Here is a 26,469-nt window from a genome sequence, read left to right on the forward strand (position 1 = left end):
AATTTCAAGCTGTTTCAGATGCAATACCAAAATGCCCTTTGTTGGCAATGGGGCGCTGTCTTTGGGCTAAAATTGGAACGATACATAGAAGATTTGCATTGTACCACGAAGAGAACCATGTAGAGTCAATTCATTCAAGCCAATTTTGTTACCACTTTACCTCATGGTTCCACCTCATAAATATAGTCTCAATAGAATATACCCTCCCAAAAAGTACCGCCTAGAGAAGGCTCTAGGCGGGCCCAATAGGAAATGAGCCCCTTTGTGACATAAACAAGGGCCTGTGACATAAACAAGGGCTCGACTTCAAAAGAGTACCATTCAGACACGCCCGTTCAGAAAATCAATGAAATGAACGGCAAGGCTTAGAGTTAATGAAGTGTGGTTTTTTTTGGGGGGCTGGAAGAGACACAGGGAAGACCAAAAAACATGGTAGGGCCCCTTTAAAAAGTTTGGGAATCACTGAAGGAGTGGATGTCCGTCTTAACAGAAACATACCCAACATACACATCTATATTTACATGATTCAGTTTGTATAACAGTATTATTATACCCAATAGTGTTCCTCCATGGGAGGGGCCATGTTGATTGACAGGGCAACAATCATTTGGCTGAAATGCTCATGAGAAGAGAAGAGACGTGCGTGTGTGTGTGTGTGTGTGTGTGTGTGTGTGTGTGTGTGTGTGTGTGTGTGTGTGTGATGAAGGATTATGGTAAGCTTACATTTCATATCCCACTCACCATTCCCGAAACTTTCACTAGCCCACCCCCCCCAAAAAAAAAAAGATAATCGGAAAATAAATAAATAAATAATAATAATTCGAATATTAATTTTCATATTCGAATTTACATATTTGTTCCATATTCTATGAATATTCGAAATTTGAATATTAATTTGGCAGCCTTACTGTGTGTGTGTTTGTGTGCATGCGTGCGCATTTGTGTGCGTGCGTGTGCGCGTGCGTGTGTGCGTGCGTGTGTGTGTGTGTGCGCGGTGCGAGTGTGCGTGTGTGCGTGTGAGTGTGTGTGTGTGTGTGTGTGTGTGTGTGTGTGTGAGTGTGTGTGTGTGTGTGTGTGTGTGTGTGTGTGTGTGTGCGCGCACACGTGCGTGTGTGCGTGCTGGTGTGTGTGTGTGTGTGTGTGTGTGTGTGTGTGTTGCATCATGCTGCGTCCCCGCCACCCCCCCAGGGGTCTCTGTATCTGTTGAAGCTGATGATCTGGCAGTGGAACTCGGTGAGCGCTCGGGGCATGGGGGCCACTTCCTCCCACTGGCTCCTCCCTCTGTAGAACACCTGCACAGGTGACCAGAGACACAGAGGCGTCAATTGGGTGTGGCAAGGTATGGTAGCTGCCATACCTTGGCTACAGGGGAAAACAACTAGTAAGACACCTGAGGGTGGAATGCGACCTCATGGTGACATGCGACCTCGCCCTAAAGGGCCAATTCTTGACCATCTGGCCAACCACAGCGTTTCTCTGACGATTCTAGTTGTTGTCATTCTGGGGGGAGTTTGTTCATGTTTTTGTGAGGGTATCAACCCTAGGAGACACGGGGAGAACATGCAAACTCCACACAGAAAGGCCCTATCGCTCACACCCTTGGTTGGGTTGGCGATAGGGCCTTTCTGTGTGGAGTTTGCCTAAACATGGAGATGTGGTACAGAAGGACTCATATATGGGCATAAAAAGTATGTCATGTGACATCACTTCCTGTACAGACAGTAAGACAGACAGCCATTGACTCCGACCTAACAATGGCTACTGTCTATGACTGTAGTTCCATATGACATCTCCATGTTTAGGCCAAACAGATTCGCTCCATTTCTCCATGTATAGGTCCAAATGCCCAACGTTGAGCTTGACTCAGTCCATTGAGTTGGCCTAACAATGGCTACTGCCTATGACGGTAGTCCCATATGACATGATGGAATGGACTTTCTCCATATAGTGTTCTCCACATCTCCATGTTTAGGCCAAACAAATTTCGCTCCATTTCTCTATGTATAGGTCCAAATGCCCAACGTTGAGCTTGACAACGAAATGTTCTTAACACAGACGCCCCCATATTTACATATATATAAAAAGTATGTCATGTGACATCACTTCCTGTACAGACAGTCAGACAGACAGCCATTGACTCCGGCCTAACAATGGCTACTTTCTATGACGGTAGTCCCATATGACATGATGGACTGGACTATCTCCATATATAGTGTTATCCACATTTTGTGTAGCCGCCCTGTACAGGAAGTGATGTCACAACTCGCTGACATCACACTGACATCACAGAGGATACGGAAGGACACTCAAGCGACACGGTTCTTCAGAGTATATGCGACCTTCGGTTGCAATAAAATGTACTTGATTTACTTCATGTACTACTTCAAATAAATTCATCATGCCTGTTGCTAAGGTATTAGAGATGTGACGTTCGCGAACAAATCAAATCTTTTGAACGGCTCTTTGAAGTGAACAATGGGATCCGGTTTACGGAGTCGGAAGCCATTCATTTGTTCATGAATAACTTAAGTCAAGGTAGCTTAATTTACACACACATGTTTTATAAAAAGGGTAAATGCAAAATTGTGATCTCAACTGTCAGCAGAGGAATGTGGTGCCACCTTGTGGATTCATGTTTCAACAAATGCTTCTTAAAAATATGTAAATATACAATGAGCCAAATGAGCCAGACTTTTGAACGGTTCTTTTAAGTGAGCCAGATCCATGGGCTCACTTCAAAGAGCCATAAATTGCATCTCTATAAGGTATTGCAATGCAGATGTGGCGGAACGACATGGATTTCTACACAGAGAGGGCAATTATTTCAACATAAGACGCTGCATTCAAGTTCAGGAGAGTTTGGACAAGGCAATTCTCTTGAATGCTGCCTTCAGGTATGGCATGGAAAGAGGGCATTTGCATTTCTTTCACCATAGTAAAAACGGCATTCATGGTCTGGAGAGGGCACTTTTTACAGATGGATAAAAGGGCAGGGGCTCAAGCCCCCTTTGATGTCTATGTGTGCACGTGTGTGGGTGTGCCCAGATTCCGTTTTCTCCTCTTACCTGAACCTCATCAGTGATCTCATCAGGGGAATAGTCTCCACCCAGCATGTAGATTCTGTCTCTCATGCCCACGGCTCCGGCGTTGAAGCCTGCACACTCGAACGAGCCCTCACCCTTCCACACGCACGTCTCTGGACAGAAACTGTACACCTGCGTAGGAGAAAGAACCTTGTGCTGTTTAAACCATTTATTGCATATTATTATTGTATGCTTAAAATAGCAGATCTACAAGCTCACAGCGCGGCACCGAGTGCTGCGCTGTGAGCTTGTAGATCTGCTATTTAGGAAAAATCTTGAACATTTGTGCAAGTCTTTGAATATTTTGACACGATTCTATAAGTGTCTTCTATGTTTCTATGTCAGTCGTGCTTAGAGTTTTTCATGTCAAGGACCCCCAAAATGATATGTATATGGCCGTGGACCCCCATCTCAAAATATGAGTTACAAATGTTTGCTTTAAAAAATATATATTCCAAAATTCGCAAAAATTCAAGATTTGTCGGGCAGAAACCTTGTATCTCCAAGTTTCAAATGTGTACGTCTTTTGGTAAAGCAAAGCCCTGCTCCATCATACAAGACTGTCGCACAAAATGCGAGGCGTTGTGCTTGTAGATCGTCTGTTTTCACTAGTTTAGTTCATTTTATAGATGATAAATACAAAACGAACGGTTTTGGACATACAAGGTTTCCACCCGACAACGATGACATGCTATAAATATAAGGTGCTGGGAGTGAGAATTATAATGTAGGGCTGCCTCGGATTTAAAAAAAAAAAAAAAGTATTTATGGGGTGCCCTGAGACAAAAAAGTTTGGAAACCCCTGAGCTAGAGCATAAACTAATTCTAGGTCTAACTCACCTTGTAAGTGGACAGGTCACATTAAGACGACTCACCTTGTAAGTGGACAGGTCACATTAAGACGACTCACCTTGTAAGTGGACAGGTCACATTAAGACGACTCACCTTGTAAGTGGACAGGTCACATTAAGACGACTCACCTTGTAAGTGGACAGGTCACATTAAGACGACTCACCTTGTAAGACAGGTCACATTAAGACGACTCACCTTGTAAGTGGACAGGTCACATTAACACATCTGCCGCCCAGCCCGTTTATAAACGTTCTATTTTGCCCAGCTATTTACCGCCTTACACGTACAGCTACGTTCTATAGTCTTTTCATTGTTTTACAATTGATGGTGCTCCGGTGCTGCCTGTGACTTAATACAGTAGGGCAACATCAAAGGGAACCAGGTCATTCACGTGAATGAAGAAAAAAGGTCAAAAAACTGCATTGAAATACATGTTATCAGGCAATCCAAATACAAGAGAGAGAGAGGGAGAAAAGTCTGCAGCTGTTTTAGACGCGACAAGCCAGGCTAGCCAGCTAGCCAGCTGAGGAGAAAAAAAAAAAAAAAAAAAGATCGGTTGGGTGGCTCGGTTGAGATTTGAATATAGGATATTTATAGTTAGAGTTAGAGTTTAGATAGTTGATTGATAGCCTAGAGATGACAGTAGAATTCGTTTAGATTTGAGTGTATTTAGGTGAAGACACTCTGTATTTATAGTGGGAGAGGAGGAGTGAGTGTGTAGAACGCGCACACACACAGGGGTGTCACAAGGGGGGAGTGCGAGTGGAAACCCTACACTACTAGGGCCCAAGGTGGAGGGGACATAATTATTTTATACTTTAGCTATTGAAAAATAGCAGATCTACAAGCTCACAGCGCGGCACTCTGCGAGCTTGTACATCTGCTATTTTTGAAATCCCCCCTATGAAGAACAATCATGGGGGTCCCGCAGTGAATCCTTGTGGCCAGGGCCCAGATTTTGGTGCGACACCCCTGGCCACACGCAGCAAAACAACATCCATCCATACGACACGACACACAATGAAAAAAACGGAAAAAACCAGGGTCCTACCTGATACACTGTCACCTCCTCCCCCCCAGTGCACTCCTGGCTCGTAAAGATATTCCATTGATAAACAAACAGTCTGCTGGCTCGTAAAACTATAATCCATGTGGCTAAACAACAGTAAGGAAAATGATCCAATGGTCCAGCAAACTTTTCTCTGCATCGATCTGAGTTTCCGTTAGCTAAGAAATCACGTGACATAACACAGGCAGGGGCGTCAATTGGGTATGGCAGGGGTATGCAGCTGCCAATGCCATACCTTGGCTACAGGGGGAAATAATAAAAATGTACTTTTCATCGTGCCTGCACGAGGGCACGCGTGCAAGACACCAGTCATGTTGCCATACCTTAGCTTGTTCTGAACTGACGCCACTGAACACAGGTGTTCCACAGGGGCGCGTGCGTGCTCGCGCATGTGGATGTGCGCGCGCATGTGGGGTGTGTGTGTGTGTGTGTGTGTGTGTGTGCGCGTGTGTTTGTGTGTGTGCCTGAAATGTCATAGGAGGAGCTCAGGGTGGTCCTTGTGCTTTGTGACGTTCGCGCGTGCGCGTGCATGCGCATGCATGTGTGTGAGTGTGTGCGTGTGTGTTGAGACTGAGTACACAGTGCCACAGTGCCAATTATTGGCTTGAAACAACAAAATCAACCCAATAAGAGACTTATTCATGTTATTTCATAAAAAGCCTTTTTTCTAGCCTTTTTAAACAAATTAGGCCATTTGGGGCAGGCGCAGTAGTCGCTAATAAATTCATTGAAAAATCATCATGGAACATAAAACTCTTGTTTATTTTTTTTTATAAAGTATAGATTTTAATCTTTCCATCGGTATACTCCATTTGTTCATAGACATAGAAACAAATTTTCAAAATATTCATTACAAATGAGTCAAAATGCTCCAAAACCCTGACATGTTTTGGAAGAGTTTAATAAAAAACGTGGGGCAGGCAATGTGTTAAGACGACTCACCTTGTAAGTGGACAGGTCACAGAGGAACAGCGTGTTGTCGCTGGACACCGCCTTGACCAGCGTGGCGTGGAAGAACTGACCGAACTCGGCCACCAGGCGGCTCCACTGGTCGTGTTGGGCGTCGTAGCGGAAGAAGCAGTCCAGGGAGGGGTTGAAGGAGTCGGTGATCTCCACCTGGGAGCCCAGGGTGTAGATGATGCTGCCACAGGCCGTGGCCTCAGGGTAGTAGATGGCCGTGGGCAGCGCACTGGCACAGCACCATGGGGTTAGTATGGTTAAAACACCACCCGTTTTCAACCTGGTGAGAAGGCTAACTGTACTGTATGTCTTGTGTGTCTGCACTGTATGTAATGTCCTATTCTTGTGTTTTTGTACTGTATGTATGTGTTCACTTATGTGTTTTGTACTGTATGTATGTGTTCACTTATGTGTTTTTGTACTGTTTGTATGTGTTCACTTATGTGTTTTGTACTGTTTGTATGTGTTCACTTATGTGTTTTGTACTGTTTGTATGTGTTCACTTATGTGTTTTGTACTGTTTGTATGTGTTCACTTATGTGTTTTTGTACTGTTTGTATGTGTTCACTTATGTGTTTTGTACTGTTTGTATGTGTTCACTTATGTGTTTTTGTACTGTTTGTATGTGTTCACTTATGTGTTTTGTACTGTTTGTATGTGTTCACTTATGTGTTTTGTACTGTTTGTATGTGTTCACTTATGTGTTTTTGTACTGTATGTATGTGCTCACTTATGTGTTTTTGTACTGTTTGTATGTGTTCACTTATGTGTTTTGTACTGTATGTATGTGTTCACTTATGTGTTTTTGTACTGTATGTATGTGCTCACTTATGTGTTTTTGTACTGTTTGTATGTGTTCACTTATGTGTTTTGTACTGTATGTATGTGTTCACTTATGTGTTTTTGTACTGTTTGTATGTGTTCACTTATGTGTTTTGTACTGTTTGTATGTGTTCACTTATGTGTTTTGTACTGTATGTATGTGTTCACTTATGTGTTTTGTACTGTTTGTATGTGTTCACTTATGTGTTTTGTACTGTTTGTATGTGTTCACTTATGTGTTTTGTACTGTATGTATGTGTTCACTTATGTGTTTTGTACTGTTTGTATGTGCTCACTTATGTGTTTTTGTACTGTATGTATGTGTTCACTTATGTGTTTTTGTACTGTATGTATGTGCTCACTTATGTGTTTTTGTACTGTATGTATGTGTTCACTTATGTGTTTTTGTACTGTATGTATGTGTTCACTTATGTGTTTTGTACTGTTTGTATGTGTTCACTTATGTGTTTTTGTACTGTTTGTATGTGTTCACTTATGTGTTTTGTACTGTTTGTATGTGTTCACTTATGTGTTTTGTACTGTTTGTATGTGTTCACTTATGTGTTTTGTACTGTTTGTATGTGTTCACTTATGTGTTTTTGTACTGTTTGTATGTGTTCACTTATGTGTTTTGTACTGTTTGTATGTGTTCACTTATGTGTTTTTGTACTGTATGTATGTGCTCACTTATGTGTTTTTGTACTGTTTGTATGTGTTCACTTATGTGTTTTGTACTGTATGTATGTGTTCACTTATGTGTTTTTGTACTGTATGTATGTGCTCACTTATGTGTTTTTGTACTGTTTGTATGTGTTCACTTATGTGTTTTGTACTGTATGTATGTGTTCACTTATGTGTTTTTGTACTGTTTGTATGTGTTCACTTATGTGTTTTGTACTGTTTGTATGTGTTCACTTATGTGTTTTGTACTGTATGTATGTGTTCACTTATGTGTTTTGTACTGTTTGTATGTGTTCACTTATGTGTTTTGTACTGTTTGTATGTGTTCACTTATGTGTTTTGTACTGTATGTATGTGTTCACTTATGTGTTTTGTACTGTTTGTATGTGCTCACTTATGTGTTTTTGTACTGTATGTATGTGTTCACTTATGTGTTTTTGTACTGTATGTATGTGCTCACTTATGTGTTTTTGTACTGTATGTATGTGTTCACTTATGTGTTTTTGTACTGTTTGTATGTGTTCACTTATGTGTTTTGTACTGTTTGTATGTGTTCACTTATGTGTTTTGTACTGTATGTATGTGTTCACTTATGTGTTTTGTACTGTTTGTATGTGTTCACTTATGTGTTTTGTACTGTATGTATGTGTTCACTTATGTGTTTTGTACTGTATGTATGTGCTCACTTATGTGTTTTGTACTGTTTGTATGTGTTCACTTATGTGTTTTGTACTGTATGTATGTGTTCACTTATGTGTTTTGTACTGTATGTATGTGTTCACTTATGTGTTTTTGTACTGTATGTATGTGTTCACTTATGTGTTTTGTACTGTATGTATGTGTTCACTTATGTGTTTTGTACTGTATGTATGTGTTCACTTATGTGTTTTGTACTGTTTGTATGTGTTCACTTATGTGTTTTTGTACTGTATGTATGTGTTCACTTATGTGTTTTTGTACTGTATGTATGTGTTCACTTATGTGTTTTGTACTGTTTGTATGTGTTCACTTATGTGTTTTTGTACTGTTTGTATGTGTTCACTTATGTGTTTTGTACTGTATGTATGTGTTCACTTATGTGTTTTTGTACTGTATGTATGTGCTCACTTATGTGTTTTTGTACTGTATGTATGTGTTCACTTATGTGTTTTTGTACTGTTTGTATGTGTTCACTTATGTGTTTTTGTACTGTATGTATGTGTTCACTTATGTGTTTTGTACTGTTTGTATGTGTTCACTTATGTGTTTTGTACTGTTTGTATGTGTTCACTTATGTGTTTTGTACTGTATGTATGTGTTCACTTATGTGTTTTGTACTGTTTGTATGTGTTCACTTATGTGTTTTGTACTGTATGTATGTGTTCACTTATGTGTTTTGTACTGTTTGTATGTGCTCACTTATGTGTTTTTGTACTGTTTGTATGTGTTCACTTATGTGTTTTTGTACTGTATGTATGTGTTCACTTATGTGTTTTTGTACTGTTTGTATGTGTTCACTTATGTGTTTTGTACTGTTTGTATGTGTTCACTTATGTGTTTTGTACTGTATGTATGTGTTCACTTATGTGTTTTGTACTGTTTGTATGTGTTCACTTATGTGTTTTGTACTGTTTGTATGTGTTCACTTATGTGTTTTGTACTGTTTGTATGTGTTCACTTATGTGTTTTGTACTGTATGTATGTGTTCACTTATGTGTTTTGTACTGTATGTATGTGTTCACTTATGTGTTTTGTACTGTTTGTATGTGTTCACTTATGTGTTTTGTACTGTTTGTATGTGTTCACTTATGTGTTTTGTACTGTATGTATGTGTTCACTTATGTGTTTTTGTACTGTTTGTATGTGTTCACTTATGTGTTTTGTACTGTATGTATGTGTTCACTTATGTGTTTTTGTACTGTATGTATGTGTTCACTTATGTGTTTTGTACTGTTTGTATGTGTTCACTTATGTGTTTTTGTACTGTTTGTATGTGTTCACTTATGTGTTTTGTACTGTATGTATGTGTTCACTTATGTGTTTTTGTACTGTTTGTATGTGTTCACTTATGTGTTTAGGACCCCCTCTAAAATGAGATGCTGCATCTCAAGGGGTGATCCTCTCAATACATTCTGACCAATTCTGACCTTATCCTCGTACATTTGCTCCTCACTAATGCTTATTAACCAATTTAGGCCTAGAATTATTTAATGCTTTAACTATGGAAAAATAGCAGATATACAAGCTCACAGCACGGCAAGTTTGTAGATCTGCTTTTTTTCCTTTTTTTGCAAGTCTTTGAATATATCTTTTTAAAAGCGAACATTTGTAACTCAAATATTTGCTTCTGGGTGGTCCCTGGAACAACATGTTTTGAGATGGGGATCCGCGGGCATTTTGGGGGTCCTTGACATGAAAAAGTTAAAGAATGTATAGAATCGGGTCAAAAATATTCAAAGACTTGCACTGTTCACGATTTTTTCAAAAATAGCAGATCTACAAGCTCGCAGCGCGGCACTCGGTGCCGCGCTGTGAGCTTGTATATCTGCTATTTTTGAACTCAACAACCAAAGTGATGAATGGTAAATGGTAAACGGTGCATTGGACCGATGCAAACACAATGTAAAGTAACATCAAAGGTGATACACCCTCCCCTACAACCACACCCTCCCCTGGATGATGATGCGTACGTCCAGAGACAAACGAACTCACCTATCTGAGCCTAATTATTCAAAAAACTACAGATTACAGAAAAACCACTGAATGTTGAAAGGTCAGGTTTCTTTTTGGTGTAATTGAGGCCAGGAAACAATACGAAATGTTTAGTTTATACTGGAAAAAAAGGGAAAGAATACTGTAATATGTGCATACGAAATTGATTAATGGTAACTTAGTTTACTTACTAAACTTATCCAATAAGCTAATAAGCTCCAACAATGCCTTGTGAGCTTGTAGATCTGCTATGTTTATGACCTGGTTGACTCTTGCCCCTGATCATAATGTTACAATAAAAAAACTAACACTAACACACAAAAAACAGCTTTAAAAACGAATCCAAACTAAACTGAAATTAAAAACAAACGATGAAATAATGAAAAATGCAAAAGTATAATAACCTTGCAGAGCACCAGATCTGAGAAAGAGGGTCATAATACTCCACCTACAGGAGAACAAAGGAACAGAACTTATAAAGGTTACAAATTATATCTCAGACAGCAACATGAGATCTTCATCTAGTGTTCATTTGTATTCAGTATATCTCATGGAATCTGCTTTTGATTACGGCTAACACATACTGCACACTTGCAGCTAGGGAAAAAGAAACTTTTATGGGTCACAAGTAAATACTGTAACTATCCCTTTATTTGTTTTTTTTTGTTTCCTATACATTATTATTTCAAAACATTTTCAAAAAATAAAAATGAAAAGTTAAAAAAACTAAAAATTTTCATGAATTAGAGACAAATTCAATGTTTTTTTTTTCTTAAGAATTTCATACAAATATGTTTTGAAAAAATTAAAATCAAAGAAATTAGATAAATTAGAAAATAAATGTTTAAAGAAGTGGTGAAAACAGCCGATCTCCAAGCTCGCAATGTGGTGCGAAAGCGACACATTGCGTGCTTGTAGATCTGCTGTTTTCACTAGGTTGGGCCCCGGGCAAACATCGAAATCTCTATTTTGGGTCTCGATCTGAAAAGTTAGGGAACCACTGCTGTGGACCAGCGGTTCAGCAGTGAACCACTGCTGTGGACCAATGGTTCTCAAAGTGGATTACAGGGACTCTGTGGGTTCCTTTATGGGGGTCTAAATTGACCCTTACAAGTCTGTAACTCTGACAGTGTACAAATGGAACCAAATGGACCTGTTAACGGGTCCATTCAGAGATATGGGCAGACCTTGCTGTAAGCTATACAGATCAATCTCAGAAAATCTGAATATTTTGTTAAAGTAAATATTCTTTAAACTTTCATATATTTCTTGACATTTTCATATATTCTACATACATTGCACATCCAGTGAATTATTCCAAACTTTTTTTCTTTTTGTTAAAAATCTGAATATTTATGGCATACAGCTCATGAAAATCAAAAGTCCATATTTCAAAATATTGCAATATTACACGAGACCATTCAAAACAAGGATTTATTTTAGATAAATGTCAACCTTCTGAAGTCAGAGTTGCTTGAGGTCCAGTGGGAAGTTACTGGGTGCTATGGCATCTGCAATGCTTTTTTTTTTTTACAAAATATTCAAATGTTCTGAGATTTATCTGTATATAGCAGGGGTCTTCAACAGGGGGTCCGGGACCCCTAGGGGGTCCTCAGAGTTACTACAGGGGGTCCACCAAAACTTGAGTGATAGAACCTTTTTCCCCCCTTTTTTAATATTAAACACTTAAAGATCTGCAAGCTCACAATGCCTCGCAGCTTGAAGATCAGCTATTTTTGGCAAAGAAGTTTGGTGTAGAGGGGAAAAGAGCAGACTAAGTACAGAGTGAAAGGTGAAGTTTATTAAGTGTTGACGATTCAAGTGGTTAAATATCTGAAAACACAAATTGACATGAATCCAAAATACACTGATGATTGTGCTGTCAAATAATGAAACTATATGGAATCTCTGATGAGGTTATGGGGGTCCCTGCTTCAGCTCTCTCTCAACTAAGGGGTCCTTGGCCTGAAAACGTTGAAGACCCCTGATATACTGTATAGCATGTGACGTGTTACCTCTAGTAGGCCCAGAGCGTCTCCTCTGGAGCCCCTGGTCCGTCCCCCGATGACGTACACCCTGTCCAGGCAGGTGACAGCAGCGTGCATGGTGCGGGGCTGGGACATGGCGGGGGCGGGGGCGACCGCCCTGGAGACGGGGCAGTAGCACCACACCTCCTCCGTGGCGTCATGGAACGGCTCGGCCACGTGGAGGCGCACCGCCCGGCAGCAGTTGCCCCGGCAACCGCCCGTCACAAACATCTGAGAGGATTAGTATTCATTAGTAAAGCTTGTAGGATCTTAGGAAGTTGTATTGTATTTAGGGCTGTCACGATTATGACATTTTACATGACGATTGTCACTCAAATAATTGCGATTAACGATTGAATTGCGTATTTGTCGTCAACAATTACATTTCTGTTTGGCTTGTAGGCTTTGAAGTTGCACGTGGCAGATATGACACACAATCTAAATATACAAAGAAATGACTGACATAATTGACAACTTTATATTTAAAAAAATATCTACAAGCTCGCATCACGACGCGTTGTGAGCTTTATGGGCTTAATATTGATGGCATAAAATGGATTCTATTATATGGGCATTCACAGATATGGGTTTAATATTGATGGGCATAAAACGGATTCTATTAGTGTGGTTAACCTGACAAGGGATGTTAGGAGGTTCAAAGTCTCACAAACCTTTGGCAGCCCACTATAGTAACGTTGAGGACCCCCTAGGGGTCTCGCCCGAACCCCCTGTTGAAGACCCCTGCTGTAGAGGACATAGATAATCATCCTGGGGGTCCTTGGCTGAAGAAAAGGTACTGCTGCTAATCCCTATCATCAGCGGTGGTATACTCAACCCCAGTGGTTCCATTTTGTACACCCTCAGAGTTAAATGACCACAGAGGAATTTACAGCATAGATTGGTGAACCAGGGATGAAACAATCACAGCAAACTGATAGGCCTGTGGCCCATAATGCATATTAAACTGAGTCACTGGAATGAAACAGATTGAGAATCACTGTGTAATAGGATGACTACTCCTCCAGATTGTTGTCCCTGATAGTGCTGGGTCTGGACTCCACATCCACTACTGCTGAGCTGTCTCTTAATAGACAGAAAGATCTGTCTGTCTCTCCTGTCTGTCTGCAGATAACAGACAGAAAGATCTGTCTGTCTCTCCTGTCTGTCTGCAGATAACAGACAGAAAGATCTGTCTGTCTCTCCTGTCTGTCTGCAGATAACAGACAGACACATCTGCAGACAGAGCATGATGCTACACTCTGTTTGACTCACCACTCTGTTCTCTGCTTTCTCTTATACTCTCTCTCTCTCTCTCTCTCTCTCTCTCTCTCTCTCTCTCTCTCTCTCTCTCTCTCTCTCTCTCTCCCAAGGTATGTGGTGGTGAGCAACACCAAGGACACTGGCATAGGTAACTTTACAGCATCTGCATGCTGATAACCTAGGAGTAAGAACTTTCAAGCATCTTAAGCCTAACCCTAGGATCCCTAGTCTGGGGCTTGACTGATTGATTGATTGATTGATTGATTGATTGATTGATTGATTGATTGATTGGTCTCTGTATCTTCACAGCAGCGCGACACGTTGTGAGCTTGGAGGTCTGCTATTTTCGATAGTTTCACCAAAATGCCCTTTTAGAAATTCCAGCCCCTGCCTCTCTAACATTCTCTGCATGTCCCTGGTTGACCTATACCTTCTCAGCAAAGCTGGTGAGGTAAGAGCCTGGCGGGTCGGGTACCGTCACCGTCACCGTCCCCTGTCCCGTCCCCAGCTCCCTCCACTGGTCCGTCTCCAGGCAGTAGCAGAAGGTGTGGCGGATCTCTCCGTTCTCCTCCGTCTTGTGGACGTAGATGTACGTCTGCGTGGTGGGGGGGCGGGCGTCAGGGAGCAGCCCGCCGTGCCGGCTCTGTCGGCCCTGGGCCTCCGCCAGGAGGGAGAGACACGACTCGTCACCGCGCAGGAGAGAGTCTGAGTCGCGCAGGGCCTTGTTGTGGACGAGATATGGAGAGAGAGAGAGAGAGAGAGAGAGAGAGAGAATGAGAGAGAGAGAGAGAGAATGAGAGAGAGAGAGAGAGAATGAGAGAGGTCAGATGATAACACACATTACCGTGGTGCTGTAAGCGGTATTTTTATTTGTTTTTTATTTTATTTATTTGTTCAAATGAATATTAAATCGTTGCAGCATCGTTAACATAACCTCTTTCAACATGGCATTCCTATTTTGGTCATTATTATACGGTAGGTGCAACGTATAACGGAACTGTACTCACTCTGAGCTTGGGCTGCTTTTCCCCCAGAAATTAAATAGCCTGTTCTGCTCAGAATATGGATGCTGGGGTTCAAGAGGTCAAGTGGTTCAGAACAGAACCCACGTGCGTGCGTGCCGTGCGTGTGTGTGTTTGCATGTGTGTGTGTGTGAGCAGTAGACTGAATCTTTACCTTCCATTTCATACAGTGTAGATAGATAGATAGATACCTTTATTATCCCAAGGGGGAAATTCAGTTGTCCAGTTGTAGCATAGCAGTATACAGTATTTACAAAGTTACAGAGAAGTAAGAAAAAAGATAGATAAGAGTAAAAAAAGAGCAGTACAGTACCAATAAAGAGAAGGTGCATCAATAGAGGGGGCGAATAATATATAAGTATACATAAAGTGACTTACAAAAAGAGACCGTAACAGTCAATGCTAGTTCGTGTGATGACCATAGCTGCGCAGTTTGAATAGGAAGTGAGCATGGGTGTCTGGTCTATTGTTAAGTTAATGTGTGAATTTCCAGCAGTCATCCCTTTTATCGCCTCAAGAAAGACAGTAGCCACTACTACTAGCCATGCATTCCTTCACATGAGACACCACGCAACATTACCACGAAAACGTCTATTGAAGTCCATGGTCTTGCTGCCCCCAGCCCTGAGCGTATACCGAGCGCTTTTCATGGACGTCTCGAGAGCGGTACACGCTATTTTTCTTTTTTTCTTCACTCAACCCATTTAGACACATTATGTTGTGCTTTAACTATTGAAAAATAGCAGATATACAAGCTCACTGCGAGCTTGTAGATCTGCTATTTTTGAAAAACCTATGTTTCTATGTCAGTGGTCCTCAAACTTTTTCATGTGAAGGACCCCCAAAATGGTATGTATTTGGCCATGGACCCCCATCTCAACATATTTAGTTCCAGGGAAGCAAACTTTTAGTTGCAAATACATATATTCAAAGATTTGCACACATTTTCACGTCTTTTCAAAAATAGCAGATCTACAAGCTCGCAACGTGCTGTGAGCTTGTATATCTGCTATTTTTCAATAGCTAAAGTATAAAATAATTAAGGCCCCTCCACCTTGGGCCCTAGTAAGTCAGTCCCACTTTCCCCCCCTTGTGACGCCCCTGTTGCTGTGTACCTTTAGTGCGGGTGCAGGCAGCTGGTGCTGTGTACCTTTAGTGCGGGTGCAGGCAGCTGGTGCGGTGTACCTTTAGTGCGGGTGCAGGCAGCTGGTGCTGGTGCTGTGTACCTTTAGTGCGGGTGCAGGCAGCTGGTGCTGGTGCTGTGTACCTTTAGTGCGGGTGCAGGTAGCTGGTGCTGTGTACCTTTAGTGCGGGTGCAGGCAGCTGGTGCTGTGTACCTTTAGTGCGGGTGCAGGCAGCTGTTGCTGTGTACCTTTAGTGCGGGTGCAGGCAGCTGGTGCTGTGTACCTTTAGTGCGGGTGCAGGCAGCTGGTGCGGTCGTGTCAGAGACAGCAGTCGTGGCAACAGCTTCCGTCTCGCTGTGACATCATAACGTACCCATCGCAGTAGTGACATCACCACCGCCTCTTCACTGGGCATGCTCAGTAGATCCGACCTCAGGCAGCCGTCCAACACATTCACCTGTAGGAAGACGTTTATTCTCATAGTTAAATCTATTGAGTATTAACCAATCAAAATGTAAAAAAGAAATGTAGTTCCTACATTTGACTAAAGAATTTTGCACACAGACGCGTTTTTTTCGCACGGAAGAAGATGACGATTTCATTTTTTAAAGAAAACAATGATTCTCTATGACCTCATGCACACCGGCTCCGAATTTGCCATGCGGCAGGTGGCTGCGGCTGTGCGTTTTTCTCCCGAGTTCGATCCGTGCGTCTTGTCGCATGCAGTGAAAACTCATTGACTCCTTTTATGACTTATTTTCGGATACACAGTGTGGATTCCGCACAGCATTGCACACCAAATCCAAAGTGTTTTAAATAATCAAGCAGCAAACGGAAAGAAACGCAACGGTCCTGTGTGCAAAGCCCTTTAGTGTGTAGGTCCCTATGTCCCTAAGCATTCAGCCCTATGTCCCTATGTATGCAGTACCAACAGCTCACACGAGACTAACGTTATAGAAAGTACGTAGAGACCCACATCACCACAGCTGATGTCACAGACAGAACGGCCCATACAAGGAGATTATGCACGACACAGCCTCAACCACTCAGTTCACACCGTGTTCACAGCACACACGTATGATCATTACTTTACTTTTTTAACTTTACTTAGTTTGGGCCACGACGCAGCCCTCACACAAGTCGCACTATCCGACCGATATGCCCATGTATGGAGATCTCTGTATCAGTCATTCCATGTCCCTTGTTTGCCCTTATATGGAGATCCATGATGTCATCACCCATCATGATGTAATCTATATGACCAGATATAACAGCATTATAGTAGGGCTAACAGACCCTACAAAGAGCTGTTACTGGGTCACTGGTACAGCAGTCTTCTGCTGATTAGGTAGGATTGCACTATAGTACTTTTATTGTGTACTTTATCTTTTTAATACATTTGTTATCCTTTTTGTATGTCTTATTATGTAACTTACTGTGATATGGACTTCTGTCTGAAATAAAGATTACACAGATCCATCTAAAAATATATATATGACATCAATCATCTATGACATCAGTCGGGCGAGATGTGAATAAATGCAATTCTATTTGCCGGTAGCTGACATACAGGAAGAAGACAATGTCTAGTACCGGACCCAAAATTGTGAAGCGGAATAAGAATGAGAAGCCCACTGAGTTTGAGTCTGGGATCGCAGAGGCTCTCCTCGACTTGGAGAAGAACTCGGATCTGAAGTCTCATCTCAGAGGACTGCACATCACAGCCGCAAAGGAAATCGAAGTCGGCGGACGGGGAGCCGCCATCATCATCTTCGTTCCCGTTCCTTTGCTGAGGTCCTTCCAGAAGACTCAGGTTCCTCTGGTGAGAGAGCTGGAGAGGAAGTTCAGTGGGAAGCACGTGGTCCTCATCGCACAGAGGACAATCCTGGGCAAAGCCACGAGGAAAAGCCACGAGAAGAGACAGAAGCGCCCCAGGAGCCGCACGCTGATGTCGGTGCACGACGCCATCCTGGACGACCTGGTGTTCCCCTGGGAGATTGTGGGGAAGAGGATCAGGGTGGAGCTGAGCGGCCGGCGCCTCATCAAGGTCTACCTGGACAACAAGGCTCAACAGGGCAAGGGAGAACTCAAACTTGAGACCGTCTCCAAACTTGAGACCTTCTCCAGGGTCTACAAGAATCTCACAGGCAAAGACGTCATTTTCGAGGTCACCGAATCTCAGCTGTAGAGTGTGAAGATGAAGACGCTCAACAGAGCAAGGTAGAACACAAACTTGAGACCTTCTCCGGGGTCTACAAGAATCTCACAGGCAAAGACGTCGTTTTCGAGGTCACCGAATCCCAGCTGTAGAGTGTGAAGATGAAAAGATGACTATGTTACGACTCTAATTTTGGTTAAGGTTTCAACCCCCGGTCGGCATTTGGGTGACGTAGTTGCCCACCCACTGCGGAGTCTGGGGGTTCGAATCGAATCCACCACGGCGCATCTAGCTTTGTCGTGCGTCTGTATCAGAGGTCTTCAACAGGGGGTCCGGGACCCCTAGGGGGTCCTCAGAGTTACTACAGGGGGTCCTTCAAATCTTTGTGTGATAGAAACTTTTTTTCTCCTTTTTTAAATTAACCACTTGAACCCTAACGTCCATATTCTGAGAACTTTAGCCAAAAATAGCCTACAAGCTCAAAATAGCAAAATAGCTACAAGCCTTGCGCTGCGAGGCGTTGTGAGCGTTGTAGATCTGCTATTTTCGGCAAGGAGGTTTGTTGTAGAGGGGGAAAAAGAGCAGACTAAGTACAGAGTGAAAGGTCAAGTATTGACGGTTCAAGTGGTTGCATATCCGAAAACACAAATTGACATGAATCCAAAATACACTGACGATTGTGCTGTCAAACGATGAGACTATATGGAATCTGGGGGTCCCTGCTTCATCTGTCTCTCAGCTAAGGGGTCCTTGGCCTGAAAACGTTGAAGACCCCTGATCTATATGAAAGCGATTGGCCTGTGGGTGGTATTTGTCACTGCACACACACTCCTACGGGCCGCCTGTCAGCAGGCAGTGTTGGTGGGTAGAGTAGGACGAAGGCTTTAAGAATTGTGTGTGGGAAGGAATCAGTGGGCATAATGACTATAAGGGGAGAACAAGTGGTTAAAAAGAAAAACAAAGCTAAGGAAAAAAAAAACCTGATCACACCATACTTGAAGAAGTGGGGGTCCTAAATTATTAGCAGTGTGCACAAGAGATATGGTGCTGATCGGTCCAGCTATTAGATTAGCTCCAGACAAACTTAGACATGTAGACGCAACATCATAAAAAGGGAGGGGAGTGTAACATGTTGTTCTGTAAGACAGTTGGTTTATTAAAGATGTATGGCTTTGCAAAAATGATGTGCTTTAGACCAGATGGAACAAGCCATCTGGTGGGTGGCAGTGGCTCAAGAAGGGAGAGTGACCGCATTGGAATCATTAGTTAACGGGTTCTTCTGGCTTCGTGTTGACGTGTCCCTATATTGTTCTTAGCACAAAATATTGTTGTTCTTACAGATCAAAATATTATATTTCAATGTCTGGCCAAAACCTCTTAACTCCATTTTTGAGGTTTTAGGTGTTTTGGCATAAATCAGGGCTATTGAACACCCTTTACATCTGAGTGTTGGTTAAAATAACATTTAACCAATGGAAAGTAGTAAAAAGTGCTTGGGACAAAACCTCCTAACTCCACACTTTCTGCCAAACCAGCTAACTCCACCCGATTGACCCTCTCTTCTTTTCATAAATATGTGCTATTGAACACCCTTTATGTCTGTGTGTTGGTTCAAATAATAATAATAAGTGCTAATAACATAATAAGTGTCTAATAAGTGGGTATGACATTTCCACAAATCTCTGCAATTTGTGGAAATGCAATGCATGGCAAATGTATATTTGGATAGCAAATATCTTTTTTTATCATCCCATTTTCAACACCCACCTGCATATCCAGGAAGTCCTGGGTTAAGGAGAGCTGGTGGAAGTTTTGCACCACAAAGTCGTTGGCTTGCTGGAGGAGTGGTACAGAGCCGTAGCCCTCTGCCAGAGCCAGCAGGGACAGACAGTTAGAAAGGTCCAGCGTTCCCATGAGGAATTCACTGCAGGCTTTGGAGAGAACTGAAACCTGAGGGCAGACACACAATACAAAGAATAAACCCACATACTGTAAACAACACCGGTTCAGATGTACTACTCCTACTCATGTATTGTTTTTATCACTTCTTTTTGAGCGGTGGTTACACCGTCTCCTATACGTGGCCGTGTGTGTATGCGTGTGTGTGTGCGTGTGTGTGTGTCTGTATGTAGCCTGCAGGCCTGCAGTACCTTTTATGACCACACATGTTAAGGGAGGGGCGCTGTTGTTCAGGCCAGGCCAGACCAGGCACACACACGCGCGCACACACACACACACACACACACACACACACACACACACACACACACAGGGGGGAAGGGGGGGGGGGTAAACCACCGCTCAGTTCACACGGGTGTGATTTTTTAATATGTTTTTGGACCTTTCTCCCGTGGCTCGCGAGACCAGTATGTTCTCCCAAATCTTTATATAGTAAGGTTATTCTCCTCAAAACTGGCTGACAGTACAAAGGCCTTTAGCCAGGGGTCTTCAACATTTTCAGGCCAAGGACCCCTTAGCTGAGAGACAGATGAAGCAGGGACCCCCAGATTCCATAGTTTCATCGTTTGACAGCACAATCATCAGTGTATTTTGGATTCATGTCAATTTGTGTTATCAGATATTTAACCACTTGAACCATCAATACTTAATAAACTTGACCTTTCACTCTGTACTTAGTGTGCTCTTTTTACCCTCTACACCAAACCTTGTTGCTGAAAATAGCAGATCTACAAGCTCACACCGCCTCGCAGCGCGAGGCGTTGTGAGCTTGTAGATCGGCTATTTTTGGCTAAAGTTCTCAGAATATGGACGTTAGGGTTCAAGTGTTTAGTATAAAAAAGGAGAGAAAAATCTAATCACACAAAGATTTGAAGGACCCCCTAGGGGTCCCGGACCCCCTGTTGAAGACCCCTGCCTTTAGCCATTGAGGGAGCAGCGTTGTTGGTGACATCACCACCAACAAATGCGACCTGATATAAATAACAACAACACCCACATGAAATCTTTTGTAGTTTTTGAAATATTTAACTTTAAGCACCAAATGCCTTTCCAATGGGAAATGAGTCTGGAGAGAGAGGAAGAGAGAGATTCAATCCCACAGTATCTGAGGGATTGAATGTAGGAGTTTGAGAAATAACGTTGTAGTGCCCGTTGGGCAGATCTTAACTCATTAGAGGTCCACAACGTGTCAACACGCCAAGCTCTTTGATGTGCCCGTTGACGCGTTTGATGCGTCGTACAGTAAACTGTATTAATCTGTAGCTACTGTACCAGGCTACCGCGGTGACGAAAAACACTTCCATTTCCCGAAATGCAGCGCGAGATCACGTGACCGAGAAGTCTGTCTCCCTGATTCACTTCAGTGTAACGCTGCTGCACAAACATGCATTTTTCTCCCATAAATCTAACTTTTAAACCATGTCCATGTTTAAAACACGGCCTTCTCTACCGGCCGTTACAAAAGCTCTGTGGCCCGCGATTGTTTAAAAACTGTCCTGACTGAAAGAAAATACTACCGTGAAAATAAACAGGACATACTTGGATTACATTTACTCTGATAACTTTTTTGCCAGGACTTCAAAGGTAGGTAAAATGGGGGTTGCCATGGGCACCTGCCGATTAAATGTTGAATAATCCTGGACATCCTATGTGTTAACCTGCGATTTGATATGTCTTATTTGAGCCTATATGTGGCATCCGCCATGATAAGGCGGGGAGACGCCAAATTTCTCTTCTGGGTCTCTTGAGCTAAATTGTTTGGGAACCCGTGTCATAGACAACTGGCGTCATAGATCACTGGTTCCCAAACACTGGGTCGGGACCCATTTGCGGGTCACGGGCTTAATTTTTTTGTTTCTTTACAAGGCTCACAAGGCTGCGCGAAGCGACGCATTGTGAGCTTGTAGATCCGCCATTCTTCACTAGTTTGGATCCCGGGCAAAAGTCTGATCTCTCTTTTGGGTCACGAGCGACAAAGTTTGGGAACCAATGGCATAGATCAGTGGTTCTCAAGGTGTATTCCAGGGACTCTGTGTGTTCCTTTATGGGGGTCTAAATTGACCCATAAATGTCTGTAACTCTGTATACAAATAGAACCATTTGTATACCTTCAGAGTTAAGGGGAGACCTTGAAACGTAAATGTTTGAGAAATGCTGTCATAGATGATGACACTGATGATGTCACAGGCTGGAACACATGAACCATGAGATCCACATTAGTGCTAATCAGTCTAAAAGCCCCACATTTAGCACAGATGTAGCCCAATGTGTGCTCTAATGATTTAGCTAGGGCGCCCGAGTCGGCGACCTTCAGGGTCGCCACAGCGGCCAAATCAAGTTGGGCTCCCATCGACTTTCTATACAGGAGGAAAATAGCCAGAAAAGAAAAAAGAATCTGGGTATTTAAGTAGGATGTGAGGGGTCTAACTAAGGGTTTGTCATGATGCTGAATCCATTGCAAGCATTTGTTTTGCACAAAGAAAACATTCATTGGGCTACAACTGGCCCCAGAAAACCCCCACAAGTGAGTGAAAAGTGATGACTCATCACTTTTCATACTAAACCATTGTTTTCTGGGGCCATTTGTAGCTGCTGTGGTGACCCCGAAGGTTGTCGGCTCGGGCGCCCTAGATAAATCATTAGAGCATGCCCTGGGCTACATCTGTGCAAGGTTTGGCGCTTTTAGACTGATTAGCACGAAATTACCATTCTATCTCCCTAAGGCCTCTGACTACATGAATTGGTTTAGTGTTACCTGAAGGAAGGAGGCGAGCTGGAACAGCATGTCCACGTTGCTGTCAGTGATGATGGCCTCTCCAGAGTAGGCAAAGTCCAGGAAGAAATGCACCGCCAACGGAGGCTGGTTCCCCAGGGTCACTGAGCCATCGTCACGCTCACGCATGTCCACCTCAAACATGGCCCTGAACATGGAGCAGTGACACGTTGTTATACTACACCAGTGGTTCTCAACCTGTGGGTCGGGACCCCCAGAGGATGGTCCCAAAATTATTTGGGGGGTCCCCAGATGATTAACTTAATGTGCAACATTGTTTTCTCACTCAACAGCAAACAAACCAACATACAGTACAGTATACAGTAAGTGTATAGACTAGAGGGTATCTGCACATTTCTAAAGTGACAATTTAAGGACTTTTAATACCCTTTTAATACCTCTAAAATAAAAAAATCACACCCAATGTGAAGTGAGCGGTGGTCGTGCTTGCATAACGTCTTCAGAGTCAGACTAGGATTTGAGTCTAGGATGTACAGGCTATGCTACACACACACGTTTTTCTATGGCAAAACGCTGAGGAAAAAGTGGCTACAGACCAGGGGCATAGTTCTGCCGATTTAAAATGACTCCAATACGGAAGTAAAACTTCCTATAATTGGACGCTTGTTGCGCTGTTTTCCCCCTCGGCCGATCGCAAAAAGAATTGTTCTCCATTGGATCCCATTAATTTTCCCCTTTCGTTTTCTAACCGTAATTTACATTTTCATGAATACTGTATGGTTCCTATCGCTAGTTAAAAATTGCCTTTCAATCACCATCATATTAGTTTTGTCGAAATGTGGTCCGATGTATTTTAAAATAAATGATAAAGTTGCGGGGGGGCTGTGTTCTTCTTCGTGTGCTGTATTTCGGGAGGCTCCGACCACATTCTCCCATGTATCCATGTAGCAGGCTGAAAAGGTTGAGAACTACTGTACTACACACTACACTTGAGTCAAATATTACTGAACTGTTAAAGTAGCTCAGTCAAATTTGTACTTGAGAAGTAAATTATATAATATATAAGTACTAAATACTTATTCTTTTGTAAAACCAGCTCAATGGCCTTGTGGTTAGCATGGCCGCCCTGAGACTGGGAGGTAGGGGTTCGATCCTTGCTCAGGTCCTACAAAGACTCTGAAAAATGGGACCCAGTGCTATGGAATAGGGGTGTAACGATACATTTTAATAGCGATTCGATACATGGTTGACGATACAATACATGGACGATATTGGTTCATTCATGGTGATACGATACGATTCCATTCAATGATTTAAAATCGATATAGTAACTATTTAGCAAAGAAATTACATCTGTGTGAAAGGTGTGAATAGTGCAGGTTTTAAAGGGAAACATGTATTATTATGGATATAAATAAGTAAACACTGTGATTATCTGGCAAATACATGGACATTGTATATTGACAAACCTGCACCTTGACATGAACCCAGAGATTACACACATTTATCGATAGACCAGTGTTGCTATATGGAAAGGAAAAGTAATTAAACCCCTCCTTTTCATTCTTTCTTCTTAAAAATGCTAAATACAACGCACACGTAGGTAGTATCGATACAATCGATTCTTTGCACTGCCGATTCGATACGATACAAAATAAAACGATACGATTCGATTTTAGCTGTTTTCATTTCGATATACTTAGATTTTTTAAGTTAAAAACGATATTTCGATACATTTACTATATCATTACACCCCTACTATGGGATCTCAGCATCAAAGGTTGGATTTGGGGTAAATCCCTGCAACATACTATAGCGTCATGGCCAGGGGGGGTACTTGTACATCAAGCTGCCACACGCTACTGAAACAGGAGATAGGCTCCTACTAACCTATGGCTCGGTAAGGCTTACTTACTTACTTTATTCTTTTTGTATATCAAGGCAATGTTATTAGCCTGGCTCGCTAGCCACACCCATGAACAAAATATATTCTGGACATTCAGGTGAAACGATGCGTTGTGAGCTTTTAGGCTATCGGCCATATTTGAAATAGGGTGGCGAAAAGTCATCAATTCATAATATACTTTTTCCCTTCCTAGAAATGTTGTAATATTTGTCTTTAAAATGTAATGGAGTGAAAGTCAGCCGTATCCACTCAAAGAATGTACTTAAGCACAGTAGTCAAGTAAATCTACTTTAAGGGCGGTTGCATGTTGCAAGTCACTTTGATTCATGATGCAGCAAAATACAAAACACCTCATCACTGCAGCTGTCCCCCCCCCCTCTCCCCTTCTCTCCCTCCCTACCCCCTCCCTCTATACACACACATAAAATCAAATATCACACTATTTATTTGACTAAATACCTTGATATTGATATCGGTAGTATTGTATTGTATTGTATTGTGACAATAATAACCTTTCCCCAGCCAGAGAGCATGTAAAGATTGGATATTTTCGCTATTTTTTAAAGACATTTTTTGATTAAAACCATGGAGTCAAGACATATATATCACAATATTACAATATCCAAAATCCCATCTAGTCTCATATCAAAATATTGATTATAATATTGATAAATACACGCACACAGACTAGGGATGGGACGATAAGCGATATTATCGTTTATCGTGATAAAAAACACTCAGGATAATCATATCGTGGAGATTTATTTTATTGTGAAATCGTCCTCCGTCATGCACTGGGATCAATTCACCTTTTATTTGCTGAGCTGCATATCTGGTACCATTTAAACCCTCTATTGGTAAAACTTACTTATAATATACGTACTTGATACAGTCTTTTTTCACTCCTTACAAAATCTCTTTGCCAAAAAATAGCAGATCTATAAGCTCACAAAGCGTCGGAACGCAACGCGTTGTGAGCTTGCAAATCCGCTATTTTTTGGCAAATGTTCCGCCCCAGGATAATGGATCTTAGGGATATTTTGATTATCGCGATAATATCGTAAATCACGATTTCTTTGGTCACAAGAATCGTGATATGACATTTTCATATCGTCCCATCCCATCCCTAACACACGCACACACACACGCACACACACACACACACACACACACACACACACACACACACACACACACACACACACACACACACACACACACACACACACACCTGAAGAAGTCGCTGCATGAGGCCAGCACACAGCGGTGGCAGGGGAAGCTGTGCTCCTGGGCCTTGATGGTGAAGTCGAACAGGAGTCCTCTCTCCCTGAAGGATCGCAGCACGCCCAGGAGCTGCAGCCCGTGGGACTCTGACACCCGCAGGTGGGTCCTGTGTGCCGGGGCGCCGTTGCACTGCGGTGGTGCCTCGCCGCTGTCTCCGTTTGGAAGGCTGCTGCTGCTGCTGCTGCTGCTGCTGCTGCTGCTGCCGGTCTGGGCGTCGGGGGTGAGGGGGTACAAGCCCAGGCGCTCGTCCATCTTGCCAGTGACTGACAAGAAGCAGGTTTGATCGATAAAGGTTAACCACTTAAACCCTGTTTTAGTTCACCGTGGCCCCCGAAGGATATATACTAACACACACACGCACGCATGCACGCATGCACGCACGCACGCACGCACGCACGCACGCACACACACACACACACACACACACACACACACACGGGTGTCACAAGGGGGGGGGGGGAGTGGAACTGAGTTGCTAGGGCCCAATGTGGAGGGGCCTTAATTATTTTATACTTTAGCTATTGAAAAATAGCAGATACTGTATACAAGCTCACAGCCGCGCTGCAAGCTTGTAGATCTGCTAATTTTGAAAAGTTGTGAAAATGGGTGCAAATCTAGCGAACATTTGTAACTCAAATTTTGCTTCTGGGGGGTCCCTGGAACTAAATATTTTGAGATGGGGGTCCGTGGTCAAATACATATCATTTTTCACATGAAAAGGTTTGAGCAAAAAATAGCAGATCTACAAGCTCGCAGCGCGGCACAAAATACTGCGTAATAATGCGTTCCTGATCTAAATGGGTTAAAACCCCTCCACCTATGAAGAACATTCATGAG

At 42.5% G+C, this 26,469-nt stretch overlaps 2 protein-coding genes across 2 annotated transcripts; one reads left to right on the forward strand and one right to left on the reverse strand.

Annotated features, from left to right (window-relative positions):
* Positions 1–1,160: 1,160 nt before the first annotated feature.
* On the reverse strand, positions 1,161–25,884 carry kbtbd3 (kelch repeat and BTB (POZ) domain containing 3; the record flags this gene model as incomplete). Its single annotated transcript, XM_080731154.1, has 10 exons — positions 1,161–1,292; positions 3,066–3,215; positions 5,947–6,193; positions 10,563–10,606; positions 12,174–12,416; positions 13,876–14,166; positions 15,875–16,048; positions 19,517–19,699; positions 22,464–22,629; positions 25,580–25,884. The coding sequence occupies 10 exons, from the start codon at positions 25,882–25,884 to the stop codon at positions 1,161–1,163; spliced, it is 1,935 nt and encodes a 644-aa protein (XP_080587280.1).
* Positions 17,174–17,901, forward strand: LOC308290348 (small ribosomal subunit protein eS7-like; the record flags this gene model as incomplete). The annotated part of the gene is made up of 2 exons (XM_080732148.1): positions 17,174–17,665; positions 17,806–17,901. The coding sequence occupies 2 exons, from the start codon at positions 17,174–17,176 to the stop codon at positions 17,899–17,901; spliced, it is 588 nt and encodes a 195-aa protein (XP_080588274.1).
* Positions 25,885–26,469: the final 585 nt, after the last annotated feature.

Source organism: Nannobrachium achirus (genome assembly GCF_963921795.1).
Source record: "Nannobrachium achirus genome assembly, chromosome: 8".
In the NCBI taxonomy this organism is placed as follows: Eukaryota; Metazoa; Chordata; class Actinopteri; order Myctophiformes; family Myctophidae; genus Nannobrachium; species Nannobrachium achirus.